This window comes from Rhipicephalus microplus, unplaced genomic scaffold (genome assembly GCF_043290135.1).
Source record: "Rhipicephalus microplus isolate Deutch F79 unplaced genomic scaffold, USDA_Rmic scaffold_23, whole genome shotgun sequence".
NCBI classification, from domain to species: Eukaryota; Metazoa; Arthropoda; class Arachnida; order Ixodida; family Ixodidae; genus Rhipicephalus; species Rhipicephalus microplus.
Window position 1 is genome coordinate 9,939,865 of NW_027464596.1, and position 27,188 is coordinate 9,967,052.

General features: G+C 46.4%; 2 protein-coding genes across 5 annotated transcripts in view; one reads left to right on the top strand and one right to left on the bottom strand.

Annotated features, from left to right (window-relative positions):
• The window catches only part of LOC119161022 (uncharacterized), a 68,228-nt gene extending 49,482 nt beyond the window's left edge, over nucleotides 1-18,746 (top strand). The window contains exons 1-4 of one of the 3 annotated variants that reach the window (XM_075884065.1): nucleotides 13,460-16,885; nucleotides 17,300-17,362; nucleotides 17,536-17,598; nucleotides 18,066-18,746. In XM_075884065.1, the coding sequence (XP_075740180.1) occupies nucleotides 16,804-16,885; nucleotides 17,300-17,362; nucleotides 17,536-17,598; nucleotides 18,066-18,733 (876 nt within the window). In that variant the 5' untranslated portion in view covers nucleotides 13,460-16,803 and the 3' untranslated portion in view covers nucleotides 18,734-18,746. Of the gene's footprint in view, nucleotides 1-13,459; nucleotides 16,886-17,299; nucleotides 17,363-17,535; nucleotides 17,599-18,065 lie in introns of those variants that run through there. The other 2 variants (XM_075884063.1, XM_075884064.1) reach the window with 2 other exon arrangements.
• LOC119161020 (putative nuclease HARBI1) lies at nucleotides 18,731-24,811 on the bottom strand. Of its 2 annotated transcripts, XM_037413339.2 has the most exons (4): nucleotides 24,376-24,811; nucleotides 24,161-24,300; nucleotides 23,540-23,708; nucleotides 18,731-21,107 (listed from the first exon to the last, which is right to left on the bottom strand). In XM_037413339.2, exons 1-4 carry the CDS (start codon nucleotides 24,583-24,585, stop codon nucleotides 20,430-20,432), a joined length of 1,197 nt encoding a protein of 398 aa, XP_037269236.1. In that variant the 5' UTR covers nucleotides 24,586-24,811; the 3' UTR covers nucleotides 18,731-20,429. The 2 variants fall into 2 exon arrangements, with proteins under 2 accessions (XP_037269236.1, XP_037269235.1); XM_037413338.2 differs by having other exon boundaries at nucleotides 24,161-24,811.
• Between the last annotated feature and the right edge of the window lie 2,377 nt (nucleotides 24,812-27,188).

A 27,188-nucleotide genomic window follows, 5' to 3' on the forward strand; every position in this document is an offset into this window, starting at 1 on the left:
GTCAACTTCTTTATCAGGCCCTGCGTCAGCCGGCCTTTGCCACCCATGCTCAGTCCTCGGCCTTTGGATTTGTGCTCATCAAGAAGGTTGCGCAAGGAAGTGCCCATTCTTTTTTTCACATGGTTCACACACTCCTGTTTCTTAATCACCATGTAGCCATACACCTTGTCTTGCGTGAGGGCAAGGTACGTACGGCTGTCACCGTCGCAGAGCACATTGATGTATCGAAGCTTGTACTTGGTAAACGATCTTTCAAACATGATCCTAGCTGCTTCTACTTCCATTTGGCCTGCATTAGCATCGGTGTTCTTTTGGCACTGTGGCTTGTGTTTCTCAAGCCACTCCTCATAGTTGTCGTCACCAGGCTTGGGGCCAACAGCACAGCCTTGGCAGTAGTTGGACAGGACACAGTGGTCCAAGACCAAGCCTGTGTACAGCTCGATTACACAGCCCACGCCAATATGACTTCTGTGCCCCCTCGTCATCCACGTGCCGTCGTAAATGACGTCAATGTTGCCTGGCACTCCTCCTAGGTCCTTGTAAATGTCATGCACCTTCTGTGCACTTTCTGCTTCAATGCGGGTGGCAGCTGATGTGGTGGCAGGGTGGCTGTACTTCCTTTGCAGTCTCTGGTAGGACTTGTGGTGCAGTGCTCGATGCGAAATGTCCATCGCAGAAAAAATGTCATTTATGGCAGATTGTTTTCTGCCAACTGATTGCACAGCCCTCAAAGCACGCACGTTTACCTCAAAGGGGTTCGTTTTTTGTTGCCCGGAGCACCTCGGGGACGACCACGCACTGTTCACTCTGCCACAATTGTCACAAAAAAGTTCCATCCTCGCCGCGAGTCCAAGGCAGTGCGTAGTCTCGAGGCGTATCGACCCTTCGTCGCACTTGTTGCACTTTACTGACGAAAGCAGACCGTTCAGCATCTTCTTATTTACAATGAAGAATGTGGAGTCCTTACCGCCGTCATTTTCGTCGCAGCCTTCGTTCAGAAGCTCGAGCTTCCGCTTTGAAGCGGACTTCGATGCTACGGCATCCAAAACATCCCGCCTTGTCTGCGCCCGCTGCGCGATTTCTTCACTGCTCGGAATCTGGGCCGAAACTCGCGATAGAATGTTCGACGCGCGCACGCCCGGAGTTGCAACGGCTGCCGACGCGGTGCCAGCGCAATCGGGTTCGCGAGAGCGTCCATCACGGTCGACGGCATCCGGCGGTCTGACATACGACGATGTGGCACCTTCCACACTCTCGGCCTCACAACAATCAGCGAAGGGTCTGAGTAGAGGCTCCGTGACGCTTGAAGAGCATGCTCCGTCCGGAACTGCGACTGGGACGGCAGCCGCAGTCGTCTGCCCTTAGTTCCAAGCTTTCCGACGCTTGCCGTACTTGTGGACGCTCCGGAACTTTTTTTGCGGCAACATAGCACCGCAGTATGAGCAAGCACTCAGAAGAGACCACCGATGTAAACAAAGCTTGGTAAAAAAAGCACGCGAACTATCACAAAAACAGCAAACTGGCAAAAAACGAAGCGCACGCCGGATGATTCTCGACACGGCGGCCGCAGATGCGCTCGCGCTTCCAAGGTTGCCAAGGTGCGCGGCGCAGCTTTGACCAGTAAGAGGTCGCGCCTGCTACCACGTGACCCGCGCAGCCAATTGCCTTTCTTCGTTTTCGTTTTTTTACTTGCTCCTCGCGCTTTTATTTTCACTCGGCCAAATACGAGACCGCGACAATCGGGAAGCCGGCTTTCTCCTCTTTCCAAAGCTACCAAAATGGCGGCCCACGGTCAACAACTTGGCGCGTTTGTGCGGCGTGAACAACACCGTTTCAGGGGCTTTTTTTTCGCACTTTTCGGCGACTAGCCTCGGCAAAAACACTATTTGCGGGATTTGTAGCGCACGTTTCGCTGTAATATTTTAGAACAAGGAAGTTGAAGGTCTGAAGATTACGAAAAAAAATAAATCAGAAAATCGCATATTTTGACCAAAATCGGCACTTTACTTGCCGCGCCCCCCCTTAAGCACGACATTCATAGATCTCCCTTGCTCACCCAAAAAGGTGATCGTCACCGCTGACGTAGTCCTCTGCTTTTTCGGTCGCCACGGTGTCTCTTTTGTGCAGCTCCGTTCCTGATTCAACTGCCCTCTTTATGCAGTCACAAGAATGCGCTCGTCACCAAAACCTTGTCGTCCCGTTTGCTGTCATAACATTTGCTAATGGCTCTAGTGCCGTGTACGCGTGCAATCCGTTCTCTTGTCTCGCTACCTTGTTACATGGCGAATGTATTGGGAGTCTTGACACTTATGATCACATCTTTCCTTTCGATGCCCCTTCTGATACGACGCCGATGTCCGTGGATGCTGTCACAGCTGCCAATGCGTCCTCACTACCTGACGAAGACGTTCTGTTGCGCAGCGTAGACACTGGCCTTACCCAAGACCAGCGCAATCAGCTCATTCAACTACTTGACCGTTTCCACTCCTCCTTTGACCACGGACAACCTCCCTTGGGACGCACGTCAGTTGTTGCGCACCATATCGACACCGGTCATCATAATCCACTTCGTCAGCGCCCCTACCGCGTCTTGCAGGCTGAGCATGACCTCATCACTCAACACATCGACGAGATGCTGCAACATGGTGTTATTCAACACTCACACAGTCCCTGGGCTTTGCCAGTGGTCTAGTGCGAAAAAAGGATGGCTCCAGTAGGTTTTGCATGGATTATCTACAACTAAACAAGATCACACGCAAGGATGTTTATCCCCTGTCACGCATTGATGACGTCTTGGATTGCCTTCCAGGTGCAGAGTTTTTCTCTTCACTGGATCTGCACTCTGGATATTGGCAAGTGCCAATGGCCGAACCAGACCGTTCAAAAACGGCGTTTGTGACCTTTGACGTCTTATATGCATTTAATGTAATGCCCTTCGGTCTTTGCGGTGCACCTGAAACTTTTGAAAGGATGATGGACAGTGTCCTCGGGAGACTTAAATTGCACATCTGTCTTTGCTATTTAGACGACAAAGTTGTATTCTCGGCAAATTTCGAAACTCATCTTTCCCGTCTGGAACAAGTTCTCCACTGCCTTACGGCAGCCGGGTTGCATATAAACATCAAGAAATGTCGTTTTGGTGCCCGCAAACTCCCGATTCTCGGTCACATCGTTTCAAAAGAAGGAATATCGCCAGACCCTGCCAAACTGCGTGCCGTTGTTGAGTACCCTAAGCCTACTACCCTAAAGGAGCTCCGTAGTTTCGTAGGCTTGTGTTCCTATTTTTGGCGTTTCATTCGCAATTTCGCCTCTATAATTGCCCCCCCTGGCTCAGCTTCTCTCCTGTAGAGCGGACCTCTCTGGCTGGAATTCCCACTGCGATGACGCATTCACGGCGCTGCGCCGGCTACTCGCGTCTCCACCAGTTCTCCTCCACTTCGATCCCAATGCACCCACTGAAATTCACACGAATGCAAGTGTTGTCGGCATCGGTGCCATTCTCGCTCAACGCAAGGATGGCTGCGACGAGTAAGTTGTCGCCTATGCCAGCCGTACCCTAACGAAGGCAGAGTCCTACTATTCCGTCACGGAAAAGGAGTGCTTGGCTATCACTTGGGCTATAGGAAAATTTCACACTTATCTTTACGGATGCCAGTTTGACGTTGTCACAGATCACCATGCCTTATGCTGGCTAGCGTGTATGAAAGATCCTACTGGCCGCCTCGCTCGTTGGGCTTTACGCTTCCAGGAATATGACATCCGTGTTATTTATCGCTCAGGACGCCGACATTCAGACGCTGATGCACTATCCCATTCTCCACTGCCTCCTGACCTTGCCTGCTTACCAACTGCCATCTGCGATTCGCCATATTTGAGTATCACCTACATGCCATCCGAGCAGCGCAAGGATCCCTGGATTAATTCTTTGCTCGACGTCCTCTCTCACAGTTCGTCAGAAACGACTTCACGCTACCTCTCTCGTCAAGCAAGACACTTTGCTGTCCATGAAAGCTTGTTGTATCACTACAATTTCGTCACACACGGCCGTAGGTGGCTCCTTGTCATCCCTCGTCATTTGCGCTCGGACATCTGCGCTGCCTTTCACGATGACCCCCAGTGTGGCCACGCTGGAGTATTCAAGACTTACTCTCGCCTTCATCTAAGATACTACTGGCGCGGCATGTATCGGCACGTTCGCCAGTACGTTCGGTCATGCACCACGTGTCAACGACGCAAGGCGCCTTCTCACAGCACTGCTGGCCTTTTGCAACCCTTAACCTGCCCAGCGAGAGCATTCGACCGCGTCAGAATTGATATTTATGGTCCTCTACCCAACACTCTTCGAGGCAACCGGTGGATTGTCGTCGTCGTCGATCATTTGACATGCTACGCTCAAACATCTGCGCTGCCTGCTATCATTGCAAAAGACGTTGCGTCCTTTCTTCTTCACCATCTCATTTTGCGACACGGTGCACCTCGTGAATTACTAAGTGACCGTGGACGCGTGTTTCTCTCTAACGTCGTCGACGAGCTGCTCAAGAAATGTCGCATTGTCCATCGGAAAACCTCGGCACACCATCCTCAAACCAATGGCATGACAGAACGCTTTAATCGTACCCTTGGAGATATGCTTGCCATGTATGCCTCTGACGACCAAGACCAAGTGCTTCCTTTTGTCACGTACGCGTACAAGTCTGAGCCACAAACAACCACTGGCTTTTCTCCTTTCTTCCTCCTGTACGGACGTGAGCCATCATGCTCCATGGACACCATTCTTGCTTGCAGGCCTGATGTTTCCGAAGCGACATCCGCTTCTGAAGCAGATGCTTATGCTGAAGAGTATCGTCAACTCGCTCGCTCATTTACCGCACAAGACTGATGGCGCCAGAAAACTGACCACGATGCCTCTGCGTCTAGTGTCCACTATAACCCAGGTTTGGCTCTGGGTCCCGTCTACCCCTCCCGGTCTTTCCCCGAAGCTTTCGTCGAAATACCATAGCCCCTACCGTGTGGCGTGACAATCACCTCCTGTCAACTATGAAGGTGAGCCCATTGATCCACCTTCGGACCAACGCTGCCGTGGGCGTGAAACAGTACACATATCACGCCTCAAACCGTGGTATGACCCCCTTGTCATGTCATTTCCCTAGGTCGCCAGGCTGGGTCCTTTCTGCGCGGGGAGTAATTGTACCGGAGCATAGTGGCGCCAGCTTTGTGCCAGCGTGAAAGAAGACGTAGACGTCCGTGTGTGGCTCGTGCTTGCCGAGTTACTGCCTGTACCAGCTTGTTGCGGCTTACGCTTCTCGAATAATAACCCGTGTTTTTGTGTCACCTCGCTCGTGTGTATATACATACATACATACATACATACATACACACATATATATATATATAGATATATATATATATATATATAGTTTTATAGTCTGTTAACTTGGCAGATGCAGGAGTCACAGCTAGCTTTCTGCACAGAAACCCAGAGTGTTTTGAATGCTTTTGCGCATGTGTTTTCAATATGAACAATCTACTTTAAGTTGCTTGTGATCATTATACTTAAATAGTTCATGAGTCTGTTCGCGTGATATAAGAGCCCGCCATTGTATAAGTGAATGTACGAGGTAATCTCTTATGGCTAGCCGTCATGCACTTTGTTTTGTTGACGTTTACTTTTGTACCCCAGGTTGCACATCATTCAATAATTTTATTTAGAGACACATTTAGAAGCATCTGATCGTCAACACCACGCACACAGGTGTACATAATCAGATCATCAGCAGATAAAGGCACTTTCATGCCTTCATCAACACGATTTAAGTCATTGATATAAATAAGGAACTATAGTGGTCCTAGCACTGTCAAGTATACTTCAAATAAATCAGAGTTAGTAGTATTAATTGTGGCATATTGTGTGCGATTGCCCAGATAGGCAGCAATCCAGGCTAATAATTCTGGTGCAATGCCGATATACCTAAGTTTTTCAATTACTGTAAAATTCCAAACAAGCCCCCCCCCTCCCCCCGCCCCCTTCCCGGAGGTGGTAATAATGACCCGCGGTAAAGGGGAGGGGGCGCTTGCACGGAAGTGCTGCAAAGTTCTAGATGGCGGCCGTTTTTTTTCTAAACAATGATAAAAGCTTCTTACAGTGATATACAGAGTGAACAAAAGCTCTATAGGGAAATTTTTGATGATTGTTTGTTCGCTTTCAAATCCATCAAAGGACCCGTCAGAGTTGGTGTCAAACAACAGGCTGTAGCATTCAGCCTGCAGTTCCTCGGGATGTTCTGGACGAATATCCCCAACGCTGGACAACCAGCCATGTAGAAGGTTCTCCTGCAATCCATCTAGTGCGTTCGATATTCCGCACCCTTTTAAACTCTGAATAATGGTCGCCTCTGGTACAGCGTCCCACGCTGCGGCCACAAAATTCAATATATCCTGACGCGACGGTTTCCTTAGGTTTCCTTTCGAATTTCTTTCTGCTATGCGCATAAATTCCTCCCAGCTCTTTCGAAGGCTGGCTTTGAAAGACCGGTTCTAGTACATGACGGCTGGCTGCAGTAGGCTTGTGCATTCATCCGGCATGTATGCAATGTCTGTATCTCGCACCTCCACAGCATTCTTTCCTGCCTGCGTTTTTGTGAATAGGAGCTTGGTCTAATACCAACAACCGCCTAACGTTACCGCTGTTTGGACCCCACACCCGTGACACCCACTCCTGGAGTTTTTCAGATGTCATCCACCTGTTCTTCGATGCTGTCACATGGACGTTCACTATAAGAGTGAGTGAGTGAGTGAAACAACTTTATTCGGTCCACAATAGACGCGAGTAAACTCAGCGTCACCTGGCTAGGCCCACTCGGGGACCATCAGGTTAAACCTGACGGCCCTCGCGCGGGCCCTCTGGACGGCCAGGATTTGAGAGGTGTGGTCCTGGGCCTTAATGAGTCGCTTCATTTCCTCTTGGGTGAAAGGGGGACCGGCAGAGGCGCAGCCCCACAGTACATGCTCGAAGTCCGCATAACCACCTCACAGGGGGCAGTCCGGGCTTGGAAACCGTTCAGGGTACATTGTGTGCAGTGCCGCAGGGCTCGGGTAAGCGTTTGTTTGTAGCAGTCGGAGAGTATAAGAAAAAAATAATACTATATCATGATCTCGCAACCCCCCCCACTAACAAGGAAAAAAAAAATAGAAACCCACCTGGTACACGGATTTTTGTGAAAGCTTTTCTTGGAATGTTCCTGCTCGGCCCCTTGAAAATAACAAAGGCCGAAAGTTTGTGGCCTGAGGGGCAGGCAGCGAGTGTGACTGTGAATCCTTGCCTTGCACATCCAGTATTGGCGATCCGGACAGAACTTTCCCCGATGATGTTGTTTGTTCGAGATGCCGGGCAGTCCATGTGGACCATTGTCTGGTCCATGTTGGCCACATTAAAAGGCGTGTAGTTGGCCATCAATCGCAGCTCGTTCACGGACAACCGAAAGGCATGCGCTGCTTCTGCGTAGTCATACGGCGTCTGCTGGCTTTCATTCGTTGCCTGTCGCATGGAGATGCGAAAATGCTTCTTCTAACTGGCAATATAATGGTCCGAAGCTACGAAGCTACGAAGTACTTCTTCGCTCAGTACAGTAGCACAGTTGCTCAGCTTGCGTCGTGACTTCGACTTGCCGAATTTTTGTTGCAGCAAGGCTACATATTTGCCGTCCCACTGGCGAATCCTCCTGCGATCGATGAAGTGCTGCGAGGTTGGTGTGCATTTCTTCCACCTTCGTGATGCCACTAAACCACTTCAATTTTCTTCGCAACAGTGTAAAAACGCATCGATGACATCGTGTAGCAAAGTCGACCATGAGGAACACTGAACAAATACAGACTGGTTACGTTAACACACCTCAATACACGCCAAGCCTAACGGCTATGGCTAGATCCAGCAATGTCTAGAGACGGAGCAAGTGCGTCAGTTTTGATAGGGGGCGCTTGTTCGGAAGTGGGCGGCAAATTCGAATTCCAAAAAACTAGGAAGGGGGGTGCTTGCTCGGAATTTCACGGTAACTCAAAATGTACCGCGCGGTCATATGCTTTTGAGAAATCAATGAATATAGTGTGAATTAGTGACCCATCTGTGATTGCTGAAGCGAAGTTTTAGTTATTTCTTAAAAGTTGTGTTAGTCTATCATGATTTGTTTATTAATTATGTGTTGGAGTATTTTACAGCAGCAACTTGTTAATGTCATCGACGGGTATTTATCTATAAGTGTGTTTTTTTCTGTCTTTGTGAACGGGGGTTACCTATGTGTGTAACCAGTCCGTGGATAAGTTTGCTTTGCTAAGCGATTCAGTAAATATGATGTGCAAGAATAGCATTAATTGCTCTGCATATCGTCTTGGATATGTATTGGATAGGTTATCGAGACCGATCGCTTTCTTGTTGTCGATTTTTTAGAGCAAGTTCAAAACTTTGGACTCTGTAATCGTAATCTCTGGCATAACTACCTAAAGCTCAGTCGAAGGTGTGCTTATGATGGGTTAACGGTTAAATACAGATTGAAAATAATTAATAAACATTATTGCTATAATTCCCTTAATTTGTTACTACTGAGCCATTAATTTCTATTTTAGTTGCTCGATCCTCTAGTTTCAATAGATACTTCCAGAATTTCTGGGGTTGGTTCTTTATGAAATTCACTTGGGTATTTGAAGAGAAGTTATTGCATCCTAGAGATAGTGGGGCCAGATATTTGCATCAGAGAGATAATGAAATAGAAATTTCTACAAAAGTCTGGCCTTTATAGCCCAGCTTCAGCCAACACTCAACAGCTTCTGCCAGTACGGTGCCCTGCTGTCTTTGTGCCCCGCCTACGAGAAAGGGTAAAGGAACTATACAATACACTCGGTGAAGGCATAGCCCAAGATGTGCAAGTTAGTCACTAGCGCACTGCACAAGGTCAGTGGACAAGTCTCACACATGGAGTGGCCTCTGCCCAAGAACTCTTCCGGTGAGGAGGAAGAGCCCGAGAGGGTAGATGAGGATGTGTCTTTTCAGAGGAGATGCAGGCAGCATACTCGAGCATACGCAGACCTTTAGATCTTCGTTTCTGCATTTGAGTTGAAAAATGCAGTGGTTTTGCTGAGATCCTCTGAAGGGCTGCCCTCCCAATCTATAAACACAGCCCCAGAAAAAGGCTGTGCACGAATCCCCCATTGTTTGCCCGGAATGCATCCACAGCAGCATTCGTGGCTTGCTTGACTATGCTAGCATAAGCCATCTCCAAGAAATTGAGGCACTTTGTGCCTTCGTCCGAGCGCTGACTCTTTGACTTGCGCCCAATGGCGCTAGCCAGAAAAATTCTAGAGCTGGATGTGAAGCCCTCTTGAGGGGTCTTTAAAAAAAAAAGTAAGGTGGTGTGATGTTTGTGCAAACAAGCACAATCTTATTAAAGTTATACAGATTTAAGTGTGCTTGCGCAGAGACTTTTAGTTTGTGGGCTTTTAGCTTTCACAGTGACACCCAAGTTACAATAATTGCAGCAGTACCTATGCATTTCTTGTTCTAACGATGCTTGGACAGTCTTTTATTGAAGTATAGTAAGGGATTTGTCAGGGCATGTGCACTTGTATGCCCATGCTGTTGTTATTAGCAAACACCTACACATTTTCTAAGCAAGTACAAGAACAGTGCCTTTGTCAGCGGAGAAGATATTCAGATGCTTAATTTCAAGTGGGGGTTGTCTCATCCCCGATTATCATCTCCCTGGCTTTAGACATAATTACTTGTAGGATTTCATAATTGCATGAGTTTACTTGTCATGCATGATTTGCATGACAATTGCATGATTTTTTTTCATGTTGGAGACATCTACATGTCTCCAACATGAAAAAAAAAAATGGCCTACAGTGTACACACTCTCAACAAAGCTCAACTGCATTTCTACTCTACTCTCATATCACTTTATTATGCTTTTGTTCATTCCCATCTTAGCTACAACATTGAACAGTGGGGGCAACATGTACAATAGCCACCTTACAAGCGCAGAAGGTCCCATTTCAGTCGATGACTATAGCACCTCCTTTATATTCTTACTATGTACTTATTCCTTTGTTTGATTTGAAATAAATAATTATGATGACTACTAGCAGCAGTAGCAGTCATCATTGGTGGCGTTGCTGAAACACAGACCTTTTCTGCTTTCACAGGGGGGGGGGGGGGCAACGGCTCAAGTTTTGCCACTCATCTCTATGCTGGCATGCTCCGTCGTAGTGGATGGATGAATTGATGTGGCTCTACCCTTTAGGTTGGGCGGCAGCTAACACCACCTAGCCGTAATACTTAGTGAAGGAACAACCAGTTAAATCTTTTTTTTTCTTTTAAGTAGTGAAGTATAGGACTGGTGCTTTGCAGTGAATGGCTTAATTTTCACTCGTGCCTTGACTTTAGCCACCAATCAGATAACCTCCTTCTAGTCAATTCTACCCGCTTTAAGTCTATTTTGCCCTCCCTATCTCTAAACCCCAGTGCTTTGAAAAACTCTGCGCCATCATCCTGAATATAGGTTGAAGCCCTTTACAGAACATTATCAAGTTTTTGGCAGTTTTCTCCTCTTCGTAGCATGCACTGCATACCATGTCTACCCCTTTCTATTTAGCCTGATATGTCTTGGTTCGCAATACTCCTGTCTTGGCCTCAAACAGTAGAGAACTGTTCCGAGTACTATCATAGATCCTTTCCTTGACAATTTTCTGCTTAAGGGGAGACGCTCCTCGAAAGCACTTTTTTTTTGTTATTCAACTTAGAGCTTCAGAAATTGGACCACTGATGCAGTTTTTCCTCCTGATTCCAAATCTGTAATCAGTTTTTACATAAGTGCAATAGTTTGGGAGTTGTGTTTCAAGTAATGGTGAAACTTGATAAGTTTTCCGGGAACTTTCGCGCATACTAAATGTTCATGCAGAGAGTTGTTCAATGGCTCCTTTTGCTCCCTATTAGCCATAGAGTGCCGATATCTAGCTAGAAATTGTGCTCCAACTTTGAAACTATGAAAAAAACATCTGTGTAGCAAACTACCCTTTTTTTTCCACTCGACCACCATTAAATTTATTAATAGATATTTACAGCTGATAGGTTGTGCTGATTCAAGTAGATATCGGCACCCTACGCACTCTCCTCAATGTGTGTGCCAAATTTCGTCGTCGTATGACCATTCTAAGTGCCCGAAACACTTCCCGCAAAAAATGCAAATTGGCCAAAATTGCGAAATGAGAAAAACGCGTTTGAAAGTTTGAAAGTCTGTATTTACAAAAATGAAAAACGCAGTAGCACGAAACTTGTGCTGAACACATACACACATGTCCAGAGGGAATATCAGTTGTCTAAAACTCTCCAGCACCGTAGGTTTTCCCTTCCCGGCTGGTGCGGCAGGACTCCTCCACCCGGGCCCTCTTGGCTGCACTGCGACGGTGTGCCCTCGCCTCAGCGGTTTGACGCACATTCATCTTGTGCATGCGCATGCTGTCTCGGCGGTCGCTGAGGGTAACCAGGGCCTCCGAAGGAAGCACCCCAAGCTCTTCCAGCACCTTTTCAAAGCTCGCGTGGCCCCGGTTGAACCACAGGACTGCAATGGCTGTGGCTGTTTCCACAGCAGTCCGGGAAGCAAACCGGGTCTTTGGACACAGCAGCCATATTTTGCTGTTCAGGGACTCGGCCGCGTTCTGTGTCTTGCCGTGGAGGCACCGGGCAAGCAGCTTCGCATCTGTGAGACGCTTGTAGATTGGGAGGACTGCCAAACCCTGGGCCTTGGTCAGGAGGGGGGTGTGGCACGGTGCAGGCTGGCCCTGCGCCTCAGCACGTCGGTGCTTGCACCACGAGTCTGGGCCTGCAGGACAGAACTTGTGACTTCCAGCACCGTCTGTTGAGCACGAGTGCAAACATGAGGCCCATATGGCAGTGTACATCTTGTGGACATTTCCCCGATTGTTCACAATGGCCACCTGAAAGTAAGTTTGAAGCTTCTGGATGGTGGTCTCCTTCAGCTTCTCCCCTCGTGGAAGTGGCGTTGGCAGCTTCCGCAGGCCGGTGCCCAGACGTTTCGCCACGTGGTTGGTGCACTCCTCTTTTTCAATTGGAGTGTCAGGGTACACGTTGGCATCACAGACCCCGTTGTAGGCCTTGCTGTCTCCATCGCTTAGGAAGATGGTGAACCGCAGGGGTGTCTCATAGTCCACAGTCCTCTGCCAAATGCGCACTGCAGCTTCGGCCTCCATGGCATGCGAAGAACAGTCGCAATTCTTCTCACAAACGGGATGATGAAACGCCTGCCATGTTTCTTCATCGCCTCCCATGTCGTTATGCAAACTGCACGCCAGGCAGAAGTTGGAAAGCACTTCATAGTCCAGGCACAAACCAGTGTCCAAGGACACTACAGTTCCCACACCATTGTGGCTTTTGTGGCCTCTTTTTTGCCATGTGCCGTCAAACATGACTGGCACGTCACTGTTACCAGCCACCTCTTTGGTGACGCTGCGTGCCCTTTGCATGTTTTCACAGACAGCCTTCACTGCCGCACTGTGAATCTTTTTGCCGATAGCATGGAAGGTCTTATGGTGCATAGGGTTTGGCAATCCAACTACTGCACAAAATCGTGAAAGTTGCTCATGCCCGATACCGACGGCACGCGCTGCAAGCACCACTTTCAGGTTCACGGCAAAGGCGTCACGCGAACTCCCGCTGTCGTAGCTTCTGCTTGCACCGCGGCCGCCATCTGACGCGACCCGCTTCGACGAGTACGCGGACGAAAGGATGCTCTCCGAGCACTCCGCATTCTCGCAGTGTAGCTCCAGAAACGCCGAAAGGCCTTTCCGCTTTTTATTCGGTGCCCGAACTGCGAGTTTACTCTCGTGACAAACGGGGCATGCCGCGCCTGCGACGACGGCCGTCAATGCACCCAACTCGCACAGCACTACGCTTTCGGCACGATCGGCATTCGGCCTGACGTCGTTTTCGAATAACGCGATCTTTTTCTGCGATGCACTCACAAAATTCACTGCAGCGTTGATCTCGTCGTCGCAGTTGCCATGGTCGACGTTGCCGTGGTCGATGTTAGGCCTACCGGCCGCTGGCCCGTCGCGGACATTTTCGTTGGCGGTGGCTTTCTTGTACGTCCTCCGCCGCTTCCCTCTGAACTTGTTCTTACTTCTGTATTTCCGATGGTCGGCAACGGCCTTTTTCGGGCTTGCCATCGCACGAAAACAGCGAAAAATAACTCCGGAAAACAGTGAAGCGAACTACGGCAAGAAAACACGGGTGCTGTCAGCCAATGGCGGCCCTGCGTTAGTGGCGCGCGGTTTGAAACGGCGGGAAAAGACTGTTTTTGTTGCTTTTTTTTTAGATTTTTCGTGAACGTACGAGACTTCAAGAACCGGGATCGTGGAGAGTAAGGACAACTCTACACGAGCCAGCGGCCGCAATATGGCGGACAGCTCTCTTCGCGGCCCCGCGAGCACGCGAACAGCAGCCCGTTTTGTGTAAATTTCGTGATGCCGCGCGTCACTGCCGCTCACTCAGACGCGTTTTTCACTGACTTCTGATGCTTATTTCGCTGTGATATTTTCAGATGTCAAAATATAATGTATAAAGATGATAAAGCAACAAAAAACAGAAAAGGTGAAATTTGGAAAAAAAACGCGACTTTTCGACCCGCGTCTCCCCTTAAAAGTTCGATAGATTTCTAGTGCGAACTTCTTAATCATGCTAATTCTCCACTTGTCAGTCTCTGTTTCTTTCGCCTTCTTCTTAACCGATAGTTCTTTTTTGTGTGGCCCTTGCTGTTTTCTAAGTATATACCTGTCAATTTTCTGGTTCTCTTCCTTCATTTTGTATCGACATTCTTCATGTACAAGTAGCTGAAAACCTTCCTAGCCCAACGCTCCTCCCCCATTTCTCTCAATCGCTTCTAGTGTGCAGGCCCGAAAGCACCACCTTCCTAATTGCTATTATGCTGCAAACTGTGATAACAATCTAAACATGAAGAAATCAATTCCACAAGTGAAATTCTACCAATTTCCAAATGAATGGCAAATAGCAGATTAATGGTATATGAGGGGAGCTTGTTGCTAGTTGAAAATTTAGTGGCAAATTAATTGAAATAGATGAAAATGCTTACAAGAAGTGCACCTAATTCTAAGTACATGAGCCTCACTGATGAACTTCAACTGATAATCAGTGCAATGTTGTGTCCATTTTTTCTTTAGTATGTGTCAGTGACACTGTAGCCACAACGAAGGGAGCAGTTTGGGTGTCGGGTGTTTTTGCTCCAAGTAAAACATTTAAATTGTCAGCTACTTTCAACGCTTCGTTAGCTACAAACCACAAACAAAGCTTCGACTTATGGACGTCGCTCGGTGACGTCCTTCAAGAAGAGGAGGAAAGTATTCATTTTGGGGTTGCCTCCCCCGCCCCGGCTCCGCTCTTTTTCTTCAGTTCTCGTAGTTTTCTAGAGAAGGTGTCCCTTAAATTGCGCCATCTATTATATACAAGCTTTACATTTTTTAGAAAGGAAAAGGTAACAGAAACATATTATGCACGATTTCTCCAAACATTTTTAATGAAATATTGGTGACACAAACTGAGAAGCAAAAAAAAAAAAAAAGAACTCTGAAGGCAAAATGACATGTGACATTCTACGCTTTTTACTGATTGTTCCATAAATGCTTCCACATTTGCCACTCAGATATCTCATAATACTATGCACCAAATCGGCCAACACAATTGCAATTTTAATGCTTGTAATGACAAAGTGGGCTATGTGGGCAATTGTTCACAGTCGAAAAATGTTGCCATGTTTAACCTTCAATGCCACAAACATTGCACGAGCTGTGTACTGCGTAATAATTTCGTACTATAGGTACATAACTGATGATTGATGTTAAGACAATTTGGTTGACGTTAAGACTGCAACAGCTTTGTTAGACGATGCATGAAACGTGTTTGCAAGACTTTTCGTTAGAAGCGTAAAAAGTGGCTTTCTTGTGAGGCCCCTTTACTCGAGGCTACATAGCGGCTCGAGAGCCGCAGGCTCGTTTGCTTGCCACAACACTTCTATGTGGTCATAATATAAGGGCTGGTGTACATTACTTTAGGAAAAGAAGTCATAGGCGCTCAAAATTTGTCATTACGTTCCGTTTCCTATCACTACGGAGTGTAACCCGATGGAATGTCACTTGCTAATTTGAAACCGGTAAACATAACTTTCCAGATTTGCCGTAGATCATGTTTCAAGGTTCGCACCGTGTGGGTCTAAAACTTGTGTGTTTTAAACTTTATCTCACGTGAAAAGCTCAGCTGCTTGTGCAGTTCACACTACAAAAAAGCGCCCAAAAGAAAAAAAATTATTTGACAATGAAGTACATGTAAATACCATCCGTCAAAGCAAGGCCTAGCGTGCTGACGACTCGTCGCCAGGCATCCGCGCGTGCATCCGCATTTCGGTACGTTGCCGAGGGCTGATTCCACAGTGCCGGCTCCTGCTGCACAAGTTAAATTAATAATTCAGTCGAAAATCGGGCCCCTTCTAAACTCATGGCTATCTTCGCAGCTATCTTCTCAGCACAAAAATTCGGCAATATGGCAGCTCCACTAGCTGGTTCACCTGCTTCGTGGCACGTCATCGTGACGTCTTACCTCTCATGCTCTGATTGGCTGCTGCAATGCGGCGGTGTGATGCTGCGACGAAAATATCTGGCCTGTTTGATGCTCGCCGCACCGGCTATGCGGCGGTGGGACGCTATATCTATAGGTGTACGATGCAGGGTTCCGCTTCAGGGGGTGGGGGCGAAGTCACTATATCCTTTTCCTGCCCGACAAAAATATAAAAAAATAATCGGTAACTTTATCAAATATTATTACTAATTGCTGTATACTAAAAGCGTTTTGGCAAGTTACGACACAAAAATCGGCATATTTGACATAAAACACATACCCGCACATGTGGGCTGGGCTTTTATTCATGTGAACCGTACAACCAAATGCATCTAAAACTGCTGGACTTAGAGTAGAAAGTACGTTGTTAGAGCTGTGTGTGAAACACTTTAAAACAGTTTTTGTCACTTGAAAGGCACCAGTAGACGTTGCATTTATGGTGACCCCGCTCCTAACTGCAGCGGACGATCACCGCGGGTTCACGCTTAGCGAGCCACAGGGCCGGTACTCCGTTTACTCGCGTGTAGCGCACCGCTCCGCGCGCGCTCAACTAATAAGGCGTTTAGTGCGGCGCGGCAGACAGACAGTGTTCTAATGCAAAAACACAACACTTTATTGCCTCTGGCGGCACCCCGAACAACATTACAACGTCCGCTCCCGAGACGCAGGTAGCAAAGGCACCCGCACGCGGACGTTCACAATAAGGGGAAAACCGCGGGCACATCGCAGCTGGCAATGGCGAGCTTTGACACGGCGGTCGGGAAAAGGTCCCTCGCGGCTATGCTGCGCACTCTCACGATGGCCAATGGGCCTGGTCGCGAGTGTTAGGGTGTTTTTCACTGGGAGATTCAGAGCGACCGCCGAAATCCCGGAGCGAGCACTCGGATCGCACGAAGCCACCTCTGCCAGTGAAACACGAGAATGCTCCGTGAGAGGTGCCCCGGAAGTTGATTATGCATACGTCACGCAAACCGGTTCCGGAAACAGTTTATTTTTCCGCTCTCTTCGTTTCCTTGGCAACTTTGGCCGCCACTGCAGGGCGCGCATTTCGACCACGCAGTTAAAGCTTTGTAGAACACTTTAACGCAGTCGCGAACAGCAGTTGTGTAGCAAGTATGGACGAGCACGCGGAATTGACACCGGCTGTGCGTCGGCTGTTGCTGGGCGTTTTCAGAAACAGCGGCAACGATCTGAACGGTAAGTGCGACGTACTTGACGCTGATAATAAACTCTGCACGGAATGCTAACTTTGATAGCTCCGCATGAAGACTGGTCAGATAATTGTAAAGCATGCGGGTACACGTGGTAACGGCCGCAATCGGCGCTCGCAAAAATACGGCATGTTGTGAGCAGGCTTTTTTTTTTAATCAGAGCAGTTGCTTACCCAACACCTTACAGTCCTACTATTTAGAATATCACAAGCGCCGGAATTTTCGCAGCGCTCACCAAGCTGCTGTATTACCTTTAATAAAAATGCATGGCGATCTCTGTATTCGCGCATGAATACATGCATGAAAAATTTACTAGAGAAGTAACGTTTTCTTGGTGATTCTTGACCTCTACTCTTTTGGTGTTAACCCGCAAATGTCTTTTCTTTTTCTCTATTTGAAGGTGCTACACAGTGTGACGCCACCGACGCTTTGTCACATACACAGGGCGCATTTTTAGGAAATGGTAAATTGGTCTACATGTGTCTCTGTAGAACTAGTTTTGTATACAGTCGTCTATATATGTAGAGGACAATGCCTTGACGAGCAACGTGTAAGGACTACTTGAAGAAAATTGTGTACCTGCTTAAAATTAACACATATTAACATACTACAATGCTTTTCAATTATCAAACACAGATTCTGCAGCGTCTACTGGTGCGTCACCAAGTCGGGCTTGTCAGCCAGGGACTCCTGCACGTGGTAAGCATGCATACACAAACATGCTAGTGGCATTAGGATGAAGATAGGTCCAGCAGATTGCAAACCCTCTCAAAAAAACCACGAATTACGCAAAACCATTTAATGGCTTCTTGCTCACGCTTCTCAATATTGGGTGCTTAAATAATAAAATTGAATTCAACGAATAGTCAGCTGCACGAAGAGGCCCCATATTTATTATGCAGTGTTTTCAAATTTACTCTCTAAGAAAATTATGCTGTGAATAAGTTATGTATAGTAATATTATGAATTTGCATGATTGTCTGTTCTGATATGCAAAGCGATCCCCACAGCACCCAATATTTGCTGTGCCAAAACAGTGTGACAGTACTAATGCTTTACAGTAAGTGTTCTATGGCTCAGAGAGCATATAGCTTCGTGCCCTGTATCAAAAAAGTCTATTAATGCCAGTTTATATGTATTTTATGTGTGTATAATGCATATTTCAGCTGCAGGGTGTGAGTGGACGAGTGGCGAGACGAAGCTGCTGCTGGACCTCTACGCCTCATATTTCCCTCAAGTTGGCCCTCTGAAAAAATTTCGCAACAAAAAGGCCATGTTTGAAAAAATTGCAACAGACATTAATAATAAACTGGGTGTAATGAGAACTGGTGAGCAGTGCTGCTCTCGGTACAAAACCGTACTGAAAAGAAAAAATGTGGCAGCTGGGAAAAATAATACGTCTGGCTGTTCCCCACAAGAAGTCCCCTACGAGGCCGAGCTTGAAAAAATCAAGTGGCTGGACGACAGCTTGGAACCAGAAGTGGTACGCGACGCAAGTGGAGTGGTATCAAAAAAGACATGTCCACAGTCATCCACCGAGTCTGTTCCACTTGCTGGTTCAAGCTCGTCAACGTCACACTCTCCATCCAGCTCCGTTGGGCAGGACGACACTCCTGATTCAAAAAGAAAACGCCCGAATTCAGCACGCGAGCTCCACCTGCAAACCTTCTTTGAAAAAATGAAGGAGTTAGATGAACGGCGAGCAGAGCGAAAGGCTGAAAGAGACAGCAAGAGGGAAGAGCGACGACTTGCTAAAACACAGCGACGAGAAGAAATGCACAAAGAAAAGATGAATCTTCTCCGTGAAATTTTCAACTTGAAGAAAAATGAATAAAATGTGAAAAGCATGTTTATTGTAAGCATTGTACACATGTGCACGTTGGCAGGCGCATTGATAACAGATTGACAATGTTTGTTGTTGAGGTGAAATAAGGGTTCCAGGGCCCTTTTACAAGACAAAGTTGCAATGATCATTATAATTTCACGCCGTTTTGATGGTAAGAAAAGCTGAACAAAGACTAAGAAATGCAGAACATTTGTCCATGCAAATTTTCATCAGGCAAATGAAATGTTAATGCACAAGCAATAACCAAATTGCATGACAAAGAAGCCATTTCTCACAGCAGCAGTCACCATGCCTAAAGGACCCCTGACAAATTTTTGTTTTGACTTGAATGCTTTAATTAAGAGCATTGTGTCCGGTAGTCCCCAAACTGTGATCATAAATATTGCAATGTACTGTGTAATTAATGCAAGAATGGCTCCTTGTGACTAATTTTGGCATCACTGTAAAACTACTACTGGAATCACAAAAAATTACACAGCGAACAATCTCAGGAGTCATAAGACTATGTAGACTCGGGCTTTTGTGACGTTCAGAGCGCACTTTTTGAATTTGGGCACCATGCGTGGGAAACAATGAGTCGGGATGGGTGTTCATTACGAATATTCCTCGAAGCGACAGGTTTAACTGACAAGCATAGTGCCCCAACTGCAAGACAAACAACACAAACATTTCAAGCTCGTAATTTTGGTGACATTGTTCCATTAACACAAATGCTCCTCAGTGTAGCCTGCACTAGCTTGGACTTATGCCAATGTCACTACATGTTTCTCAGAATGTTTGTGGTGGCTGACGAGAGCTGGAGCCCAGCTATGTTTGGCCGGTTGACTTTGTCACTTTCTCGTGTCTCACCAGCACGAAGAGTGCAGTTACTATCAATATCACCAGCTATCTTCAGCTGCAGTAGCCATACCGACCAACACGCTGCGGCGTTAGCACTAGTCAGCAATAAGCATGCTGATGGCTTCGCATAGGAAACAATTACACTGATCCAGTCAGATTCCTGCAAACATCTTGGGTTGACTCACGCTATGTGGAAGCTGCTACGTGTCACAAAGCTAAGAAACAAAAAAATCAGGCTGCGCCCTAGCAAGATGAGTCACTACAACACAGTGCGGCATGCATTTTAGCTGGTTAGTACAGTGTTTCCTGTAGAAAACAGTGCTAAAGGATGGGACAAAGCAGGGACACAACCATGGCAGAGACACAACCATGGCACTGACTAACAGCCAAATGTGTCTTATTCTTCCAGTCTAGGTATATACACTCCACCACTAATCTGAAGGGTGAGAAAAAGCAAAAAAAAGACACACACAAATGTTGGCTGACTCAGGAGGAAAGAAATGCTCAATAAGACAGGAGAGGTAACTCCTTCAGAGAGAGGGAAATATAAGGGAAACTGATGCATGTTTCGCCGCCGTTGTAAATGATACGCTTCAGAAATGAGGGGCATGCATTTATCATGATTCTATTTTTTTTTTGTTTCCTTGAGATTGTGGTAAAGTATATATACGCGGATTAGAAGAATAAAACGAATTTGCTTGTTAGTCAGCGCCGTAGTTTGTGTCCTTGCTTCGTCCCGTCTTTTAGTGTTATTTTCTGCTAGAAATCTCTACAACACGAAACAAAATTTACAACACCTTAACGTTTCTTGTTTTGTGTACACGTAGGCAGTCCTAACTTTAAATCAAATGCGCATCGCTTGCATTAAGCGCTCACGCTTCTCCTCGCCTTGGCGACGCAGTGCATCTTCAGTTGATGCAAGCGGGCCATTGTTGGGGGGAACATCATCCGGTTGTGCCTCCCATTCCCACGGTGCATGTTCATCATCGATGTACGGCGGCACATCCACATCACCACAATTAATGCACATATTGTGCAAAACACAACAAGCTATAATGAACTTGTTCATTTTGTCTACAAACAGAAAGTCCAGGTGCAGCAGCTGGCGGAACCTGGCCTTGAGGTCTCCAAAGGCATTCTCAATCTTCACTCTCGTTGCCGAAAAGTGATAATTGAAGGCGCGCTGCCTCGCGTCAAGGTGACCATAATTCCTGAATGGGGTTATGAGGTAATCTCGAAGCGGGTAGGCAGCGTCCCCGAGAACGTGGTACTTCCCAGAACAGCACACATGCGGCAACTTTGAAGAAAGCCTCGATGTCCTGAAGATTCTCGAATCGTGAATCTTGCTGGGGTGTCCAGTAGTCACATCGAGAAACTTCTTTTTGTGATCACACAGAGCTTGCAGTGTCAGTGACGGATAACTGTGCCTGTTCACATAGGTTGAACGCACTTTTTTTGCAGGGCAGCGGATGCTTATGTAGGATCCGTCAATGCAACCGATCGTGTTGGGCACTCCTGACACCTGTGACAGTGAGAGAAAAAGAACACACCTGTAGTGAACTTCTTGAAGTAAATAATCTTAACACTTGATGCAGTAGTTTTGTTGGTCTTAGCGGAGTTAACTTTAGGTGACACAAGTCTTTTACATGCCAGAACTATGGAATCATTGTACGGAACACCACAGCAAAAGGCATTAGAAATTTTAAGTGCCAGGGGTCCCTTTCAGGGTGTCTACCATTTTCATATTTCTAAATTCCTTGAATTTCCCAGGTTTTCCATCATGATTCAAAGCAAATTCCATGACTGCCACGTTTGCATGGAAAACACTGTACACTGCAAACAAACCCGAGTAGAAAAAAAAAACCGGGCGCTCTATAAAGGTAAACATAATTACCAGACGCACTCAAAATGTTCTCAGGGCATGCGACAATTGTGAAAAAACATGTAAATCTGGCCAAAATAAAACCCCTGAGCTAGGCAGTGAGCAAGTCAGCTGTTTGATGTTCCGAAGAACCAGGAAGAAAACACACAAGTTAAGAGTAACCGCAGATGAAGTTTGAAGGTGTCTGCGATCGTTTGACATCGCAGTCAAAGCTGCTGAGAAACTTAGAAGTGGTGCCATTTGGTGGCATTCGTGTAAAATGAAAACACAGGAGCCTGGCCGGTTCTGCCACTGGAGTAAAATCTATTTTACTATAATGGCTGTAGCCCACGCCGGTTAGGATGTGGATTGGATTTAATTAGATCGACCTGAACTACTGTATTTACTGACTCACCTATTTATATGTAGATTAGATTAGAACTGATTCGACCTAGATTGATGTATTTACTATTGATTTGCGCCGCCGCCTAATTTGCACACCTCTAAAGTATACTTTTCAACAAAAAAAGTAAATAACTACTACTCGCATATTCTATGTATCTTGCCTTGACAACGAGTAACGACAACGTTGCAAGAACATAGCCATACTGCAAAATGTTTTTTTTTTTTACGACAAGCACATGCATTTATCTGGGCTGTCATACTTGAAGTGAAATGAAAGCTGGGGTCAACGTTTAAAGTGCTGACATTTGAATATGTGGTGGTGAGAATGAATTTGTCAAGGTGGAACAGTTTCCTTGATTCTATAGATGAATCATGAATGTCCGCATGTTACCTTGATTTACGTACTCTGCTGTAGACGTGACACTGAAAAATAATTGCAGATTTATTTACACAATCTCACAAAACTGAAATGAAAAATTTAGCTGAAGTTACCCAAGTTCTACCCTTGAAACACGAGCTACCAGCATAAGTGTGTAGCTGAAGACGTTTGGTGTTGCACCACCAATAATAATAATAATAATAATAATAATAATAATATTATTATTATTATTATTATTATTATTATTATTATTAAAAGACATGAGTAGCCCAGCAAGCTTCAGCTGATAGCAGTTCTAGCCTAGAAAAACCAGACGGCCTTCAAGCCGGGCCGAAATCGTGGCATAGACAAAACATGCATAAATCTACAGACGTGAGTCAGATATGCCGTGTGATATGTAGAAGCAACAGGCACCAAAAGAGTGGATATACCAACATGGATGTTAAAGAATGCTTTAGCCAATGTGAAGGACAAGTTGCCGAGCAGAAATTTCCTTAGTCTAGTTTATGCCATAGGCTGACATAATTGTGACCAGTACATCGGTGAAACTGGTAAAAGTTAAACAACACAAATATGATACCACAAAACGAGGCGTGGCCTCGACTGCCCTCCCTGAACACACGGAATCACAGACCACCAAATAGACTTGTAAAACTCTCGAATCCAGATACAGACAACTGTACATACGCTGCACAGGAGTGATGGGAGGCTTCTGACAATGTACTCTCTCTGCTTACGTCACGTATTTAGGCGTACTGAAGTACACTGTGCCTTTTTCATGACTTTTAAACAAGGCTCTCTCCCATATGAGGTACTGAAATGTCAGTAAACTTTGTGTTCTATGGGTCCCTTTCGCGTTTACACTCAGAAGCAAGAGTTATGCACTGTCCTTTTTTTTTTTTCACACACCTTCCAGCAGCCCACTGTAGTTGCAGCTGAGAGACTTTTTAAGCTTTGATGAATGGCGATGCTTATTTTTGTGACGGTCCCACAGAACTGCTGTCAGTTTTCATGACCTGGCCTGGTTTTTTTGAAATTCCCTGACTTTTCCACGTTGGCAGACACCCTGCTTTTATGTGCACTGTAAATGAACAATACATGTTTCACTAGCATTTCTCATTTGATAGTGAGACTGCTTGACAATAACCCCATCTTTCAAGCGCAACTTAGTACCACATCCCCTGTGCCCCAACGGCAGCTTAACCTGCTACAATCAATGTATTATGTGACTATTCTCTAAAGTAAGCTTCAATTAGACAACTCATTTGTTGTGTTTGCCATGGAACAGTGAAATACCTAAAATTCTTACTTGTTCGAAGTCCGCTGACAGCTGATCAAGATCTCCTGGAAATGATATTACCTCTTCGGCTATATCAAGGAAATATTCGAGCGTGCGCTCCACGACTCTAAATGCTGTCGCAGTTGCCATGCCAAAGCGTCCAGCAACGTCCCTCAGGCACGCCTTGTTTGCAGCAAACCTGACACAGCAAACACACATTATGGAAGAAAGTGATCAAGTAAAGCCTGCTTTGTGAAATAAAGGCATGAAATATTTGCATCAAAATTAGCAGCCGTAAGAAAAGTAGAAGCTCTTAACACTGTTCTCTCTGGCTGTGCAGTTGCAAGCGGTCATATTTCATTGGTTTCCATTGCATCACACTTAGCAACTTTCAAGGACAAAAAGCACAAGCGGCGTAGCCACGGGAAGGCTACTAGGGAGATTTAACGCCGCCGAAATTGTTAAATTTCACATGTGTATATTCTCTACACACGCGCACATAAACACACGAACAAAAATTTATAATGGTTGGACTCCCCGTCAAAATTCTGCGCACGCAACGAAAAAACGTACTTCTACGCCGAAGCACTTGAAAGCATTAAGATTATACACACTGGTAGGCATGACTTTTAAAACAGCGTGCAGACTTACCACAGAAAGACCAGAATGTGCTCTTCCGCGGTTTTCGAGGGGGACCCACCACGATCACTGCATGGGTAGTGACGCGAGCCTTCAAAACCACGGATCAACGTTTCCGCGACACGCCTCGACACCCTGAAGTCTTGACGGAACTGCAGAGAAGGAAATGATAAAAAGATGAAATTAGGTTCATGTAGTATTATGAAAAGAGGGAGCTCCGCGCTTACCTGCTCGTCTGTGTACAGCCGCGCAACGTTCTCGATGAACCCCAAAATTTTGGGACGTTCGCGGTGGGACTCCGAAAAAGTTTCCCGAAAGAAGGCTTCGCATAGCGCTTGTCTTTCCTCGAAGTCTTCGTCGTCTGAGCTGGACGAGCTGCTGCTTGAAGTGCTTTCGTCGCTAGACAGAAGTTCCGCCAAGGCAGCGAACGCAGCCATTTTGCAAAACTCAGCAACGTACAACGACGGAAGTGACGTATGCTGCTCGTCGTGTTTCCGCCCGAATCTGCGACTTGTCGGCGGAGCAGTGCGAGCAATCCGCCTCGGAGCGAGCTGCTCTGAAACTACCAGTGAAAAGCGCGGATCCACTCTGAATCTACCAGTGAAATGCGGTTTCGTCGCCACGGAGCAAAAAAACCTGCTCCGAATCTACCAGTGAAAAACAGCATTAGGGCAAACCTCGTACGCGTAGGCCTACGGCAAGTGCGGCTCGTTGTGGTACGACCACTTCAAGCACTATACTCCGTTTCATACATCAGGTGCAACTCTGTGAAGGCTAGGCAAGTAGTCCGTAAAGAAAACACGAGGTGTTGCTCCGCGCGGTTTCGTAGCTGAGTGGTCTGACACGTCGCTCCGGAGAGTTCACCGTAGTTTTGAAGTGCATGGGTTCGAATCCACGTGGTGCCATTTTTTTTTATAATTTTTGCGAGTTCAATTCGAAATCTTGTTTTTTTTTTTTTCAGTAACTTCAACTTACTTGCACGCGGAAGTGAACTGCACGTATCTATTCATTTGTAGCATACCGAGTTCCCTTGTGAGGGCCGGAACCTGCTGAGCTGGCACCGAGGTTTGACCAGCATGGCGATTTTGTCGCGATTATACCGCATTGTCGGTTGACCTCGTTGATGTGAGCGAGTACTACGTGTAAGATGACGTTAATTCATTGATTAGGTCGCACAGCAGCTCCAATGAGGCTGGGTTAACGACAGGTGCTCACCTTCAACTTTTGTTTTCGTCATTGCCCCGATGATCCACTTTTCTGTGCCGCTCTTTAAAAACTCAGCAGGTTATTGAATATAGCGGGCCGCCGGCAGAGAAACCTGTTCAGTATTAGCAAAACAGTGCGGAATCGACCTTCCACTGCACTGTGCGGTATCCTGACGCATTTCGTGCGAGTAACGAATGATATGTTATTCAGGGAAAAGGGAAGAAAGCAAGTTTGTGTAGCTCGGAATAGTGATTTTGGCACACAAACGCATAAAACATTTCCTAGACTTGGTATTCGCCCGTTTGTTGTCTTAATATATGCGACATTTTTGTGAATTGTTATGCGCGATTTATTTCTTCAGTATAATTCCAACCCATCCTCCTTCCCGCACGTAAGAGTTACTTTTTTATCGTTCAAAAGAGAGTTTCAGCTAGGCTGTTATTCGGCAGAAACTCTAAATTTTAGTTTATGCATCAATAGTTTTTTTTATAAAAACCTGGATATGCCCCGTTTTTCTCGATTGAGAAAATTTTTATGGTATGGGGTAATTCACTGCCCAAAAATTGTACTGGTTCAAAAAGTTGGAGATTTGTTCCATACATACATACATCCAGGGGCAATACTCATTGCGTGCGATAGACCAATATTCCAAACGGATGACGACATTTGTGGTTTAAAAAACGCAAACTTTATTTACAGAAGAGCACGTCTGGCCAATGTCGTGGTGGGTTCCGACATCTTTTTTTTTTCCTTTTTTATACCAAGTTTTTACAAAAGTCATGTGACCATTTTGAACGTTAGCACTTCACAACAAAACATAAATAAGGTAATTATTAGGGAGCAGTACAGTGCAGTGTCCTTCCTAGCCCGGGTCACTTGGCGAGGTTAAACCCAACACACAAAATCACACGTTGAGGAAGCACTCTTTGCTTTGTCATAATAACACAGCCTTCTTGGGGAATGAGCTCAGCATGAAGCAGCACGAGCAGGTTCGCTAGAAAGGTGTCCACAATCCAGCTCAACCAGTCGACCCTCATGAACAAAGCCACCACTGACAGGCCGCACATTCCTCGAAAGTCAGCAAAGTTTTTCAATGCCACTCAACTCGTCATCACTGAACTGAGCACCCGACTCATCGGAGGAGGAGTTGCACGAATCACAAATGCAGAAGACAACTGGTTCGATTTCACTATCCACAGTCATGTCTCGTTCCCATGCTTCAGCTTCAACTTGCTCTACATGAGCGCAGCAGTTTTGCCACTTTTCCTGTTTTACAGATGCCAGTGCTTCTGGCAGAAGCTTCTCTACTTCAGCCAAAGTGAAATCCGTATTCCGTGCTGCAATGTACCCCTTTACCTGGCTCCAAACAAGCTCGATTGGGTTGAACTCGCAGTAGTATGGTGGTACACGAAGCACTTCATGGCCGTGGGTAGCCGCCAGAGTGTCGATGCGGTACACAATACTGGGTGTCAACACCCTTTTGGGAAAGTTCCAGCAGTTCAGCTCTCACCATGTCCTCTGACCACGGAACACCTTTCTTTGTGAGCCAAAGCTGAATATCGGCTTTGCGCGTCGACTTGGTAGGTGCTTTCTCAAGAGCTACGCTGGGGTATGGCACATTGTCCATGACAATAACGCTATTAGGCGGAATGTTTGGCAAAAGCTTGTCGGTGAACCACTCCTCAAAGTATCTGCCATCCATCTCAGAGTGGTAGTCAGCGCTGCCCCCCTTTTTTGCTCGGAAGTAGTCAGCAGCTCCTTCGATGAAACCAGTTGCACTGCTGCCAGCATGTACGAGGATCAAACGGGCCCCTTTGCCCGAGGGTGCAGCCAA

Excerpts from the sequence above, each read along its gene's own strand:
- LOC119161020 (XM_037413338.2), bottom strand. The coding sequence starts at position 24,585 with ATGGCTGCGTTCGCTGCCTTGGCGGAACTTCTGTCTAGCGACGAAAGC. Across the intron at positions 23,709-24,160 it reads CACATTCTGGTCTTTCTGTG|GTTTGCTGCAAACAAGGCGT; the intron begins GTAAGTCTGCAC and ends TTGCTGTGTCAG. Across the intron at positions 21,108-23,539 it reads TGTCAGCGGACTTCGAACAA|GTGTCAGGAGTGCCCAACAC; the intron begins GTAAGAATTTTA and ends TCACTGTCACAG.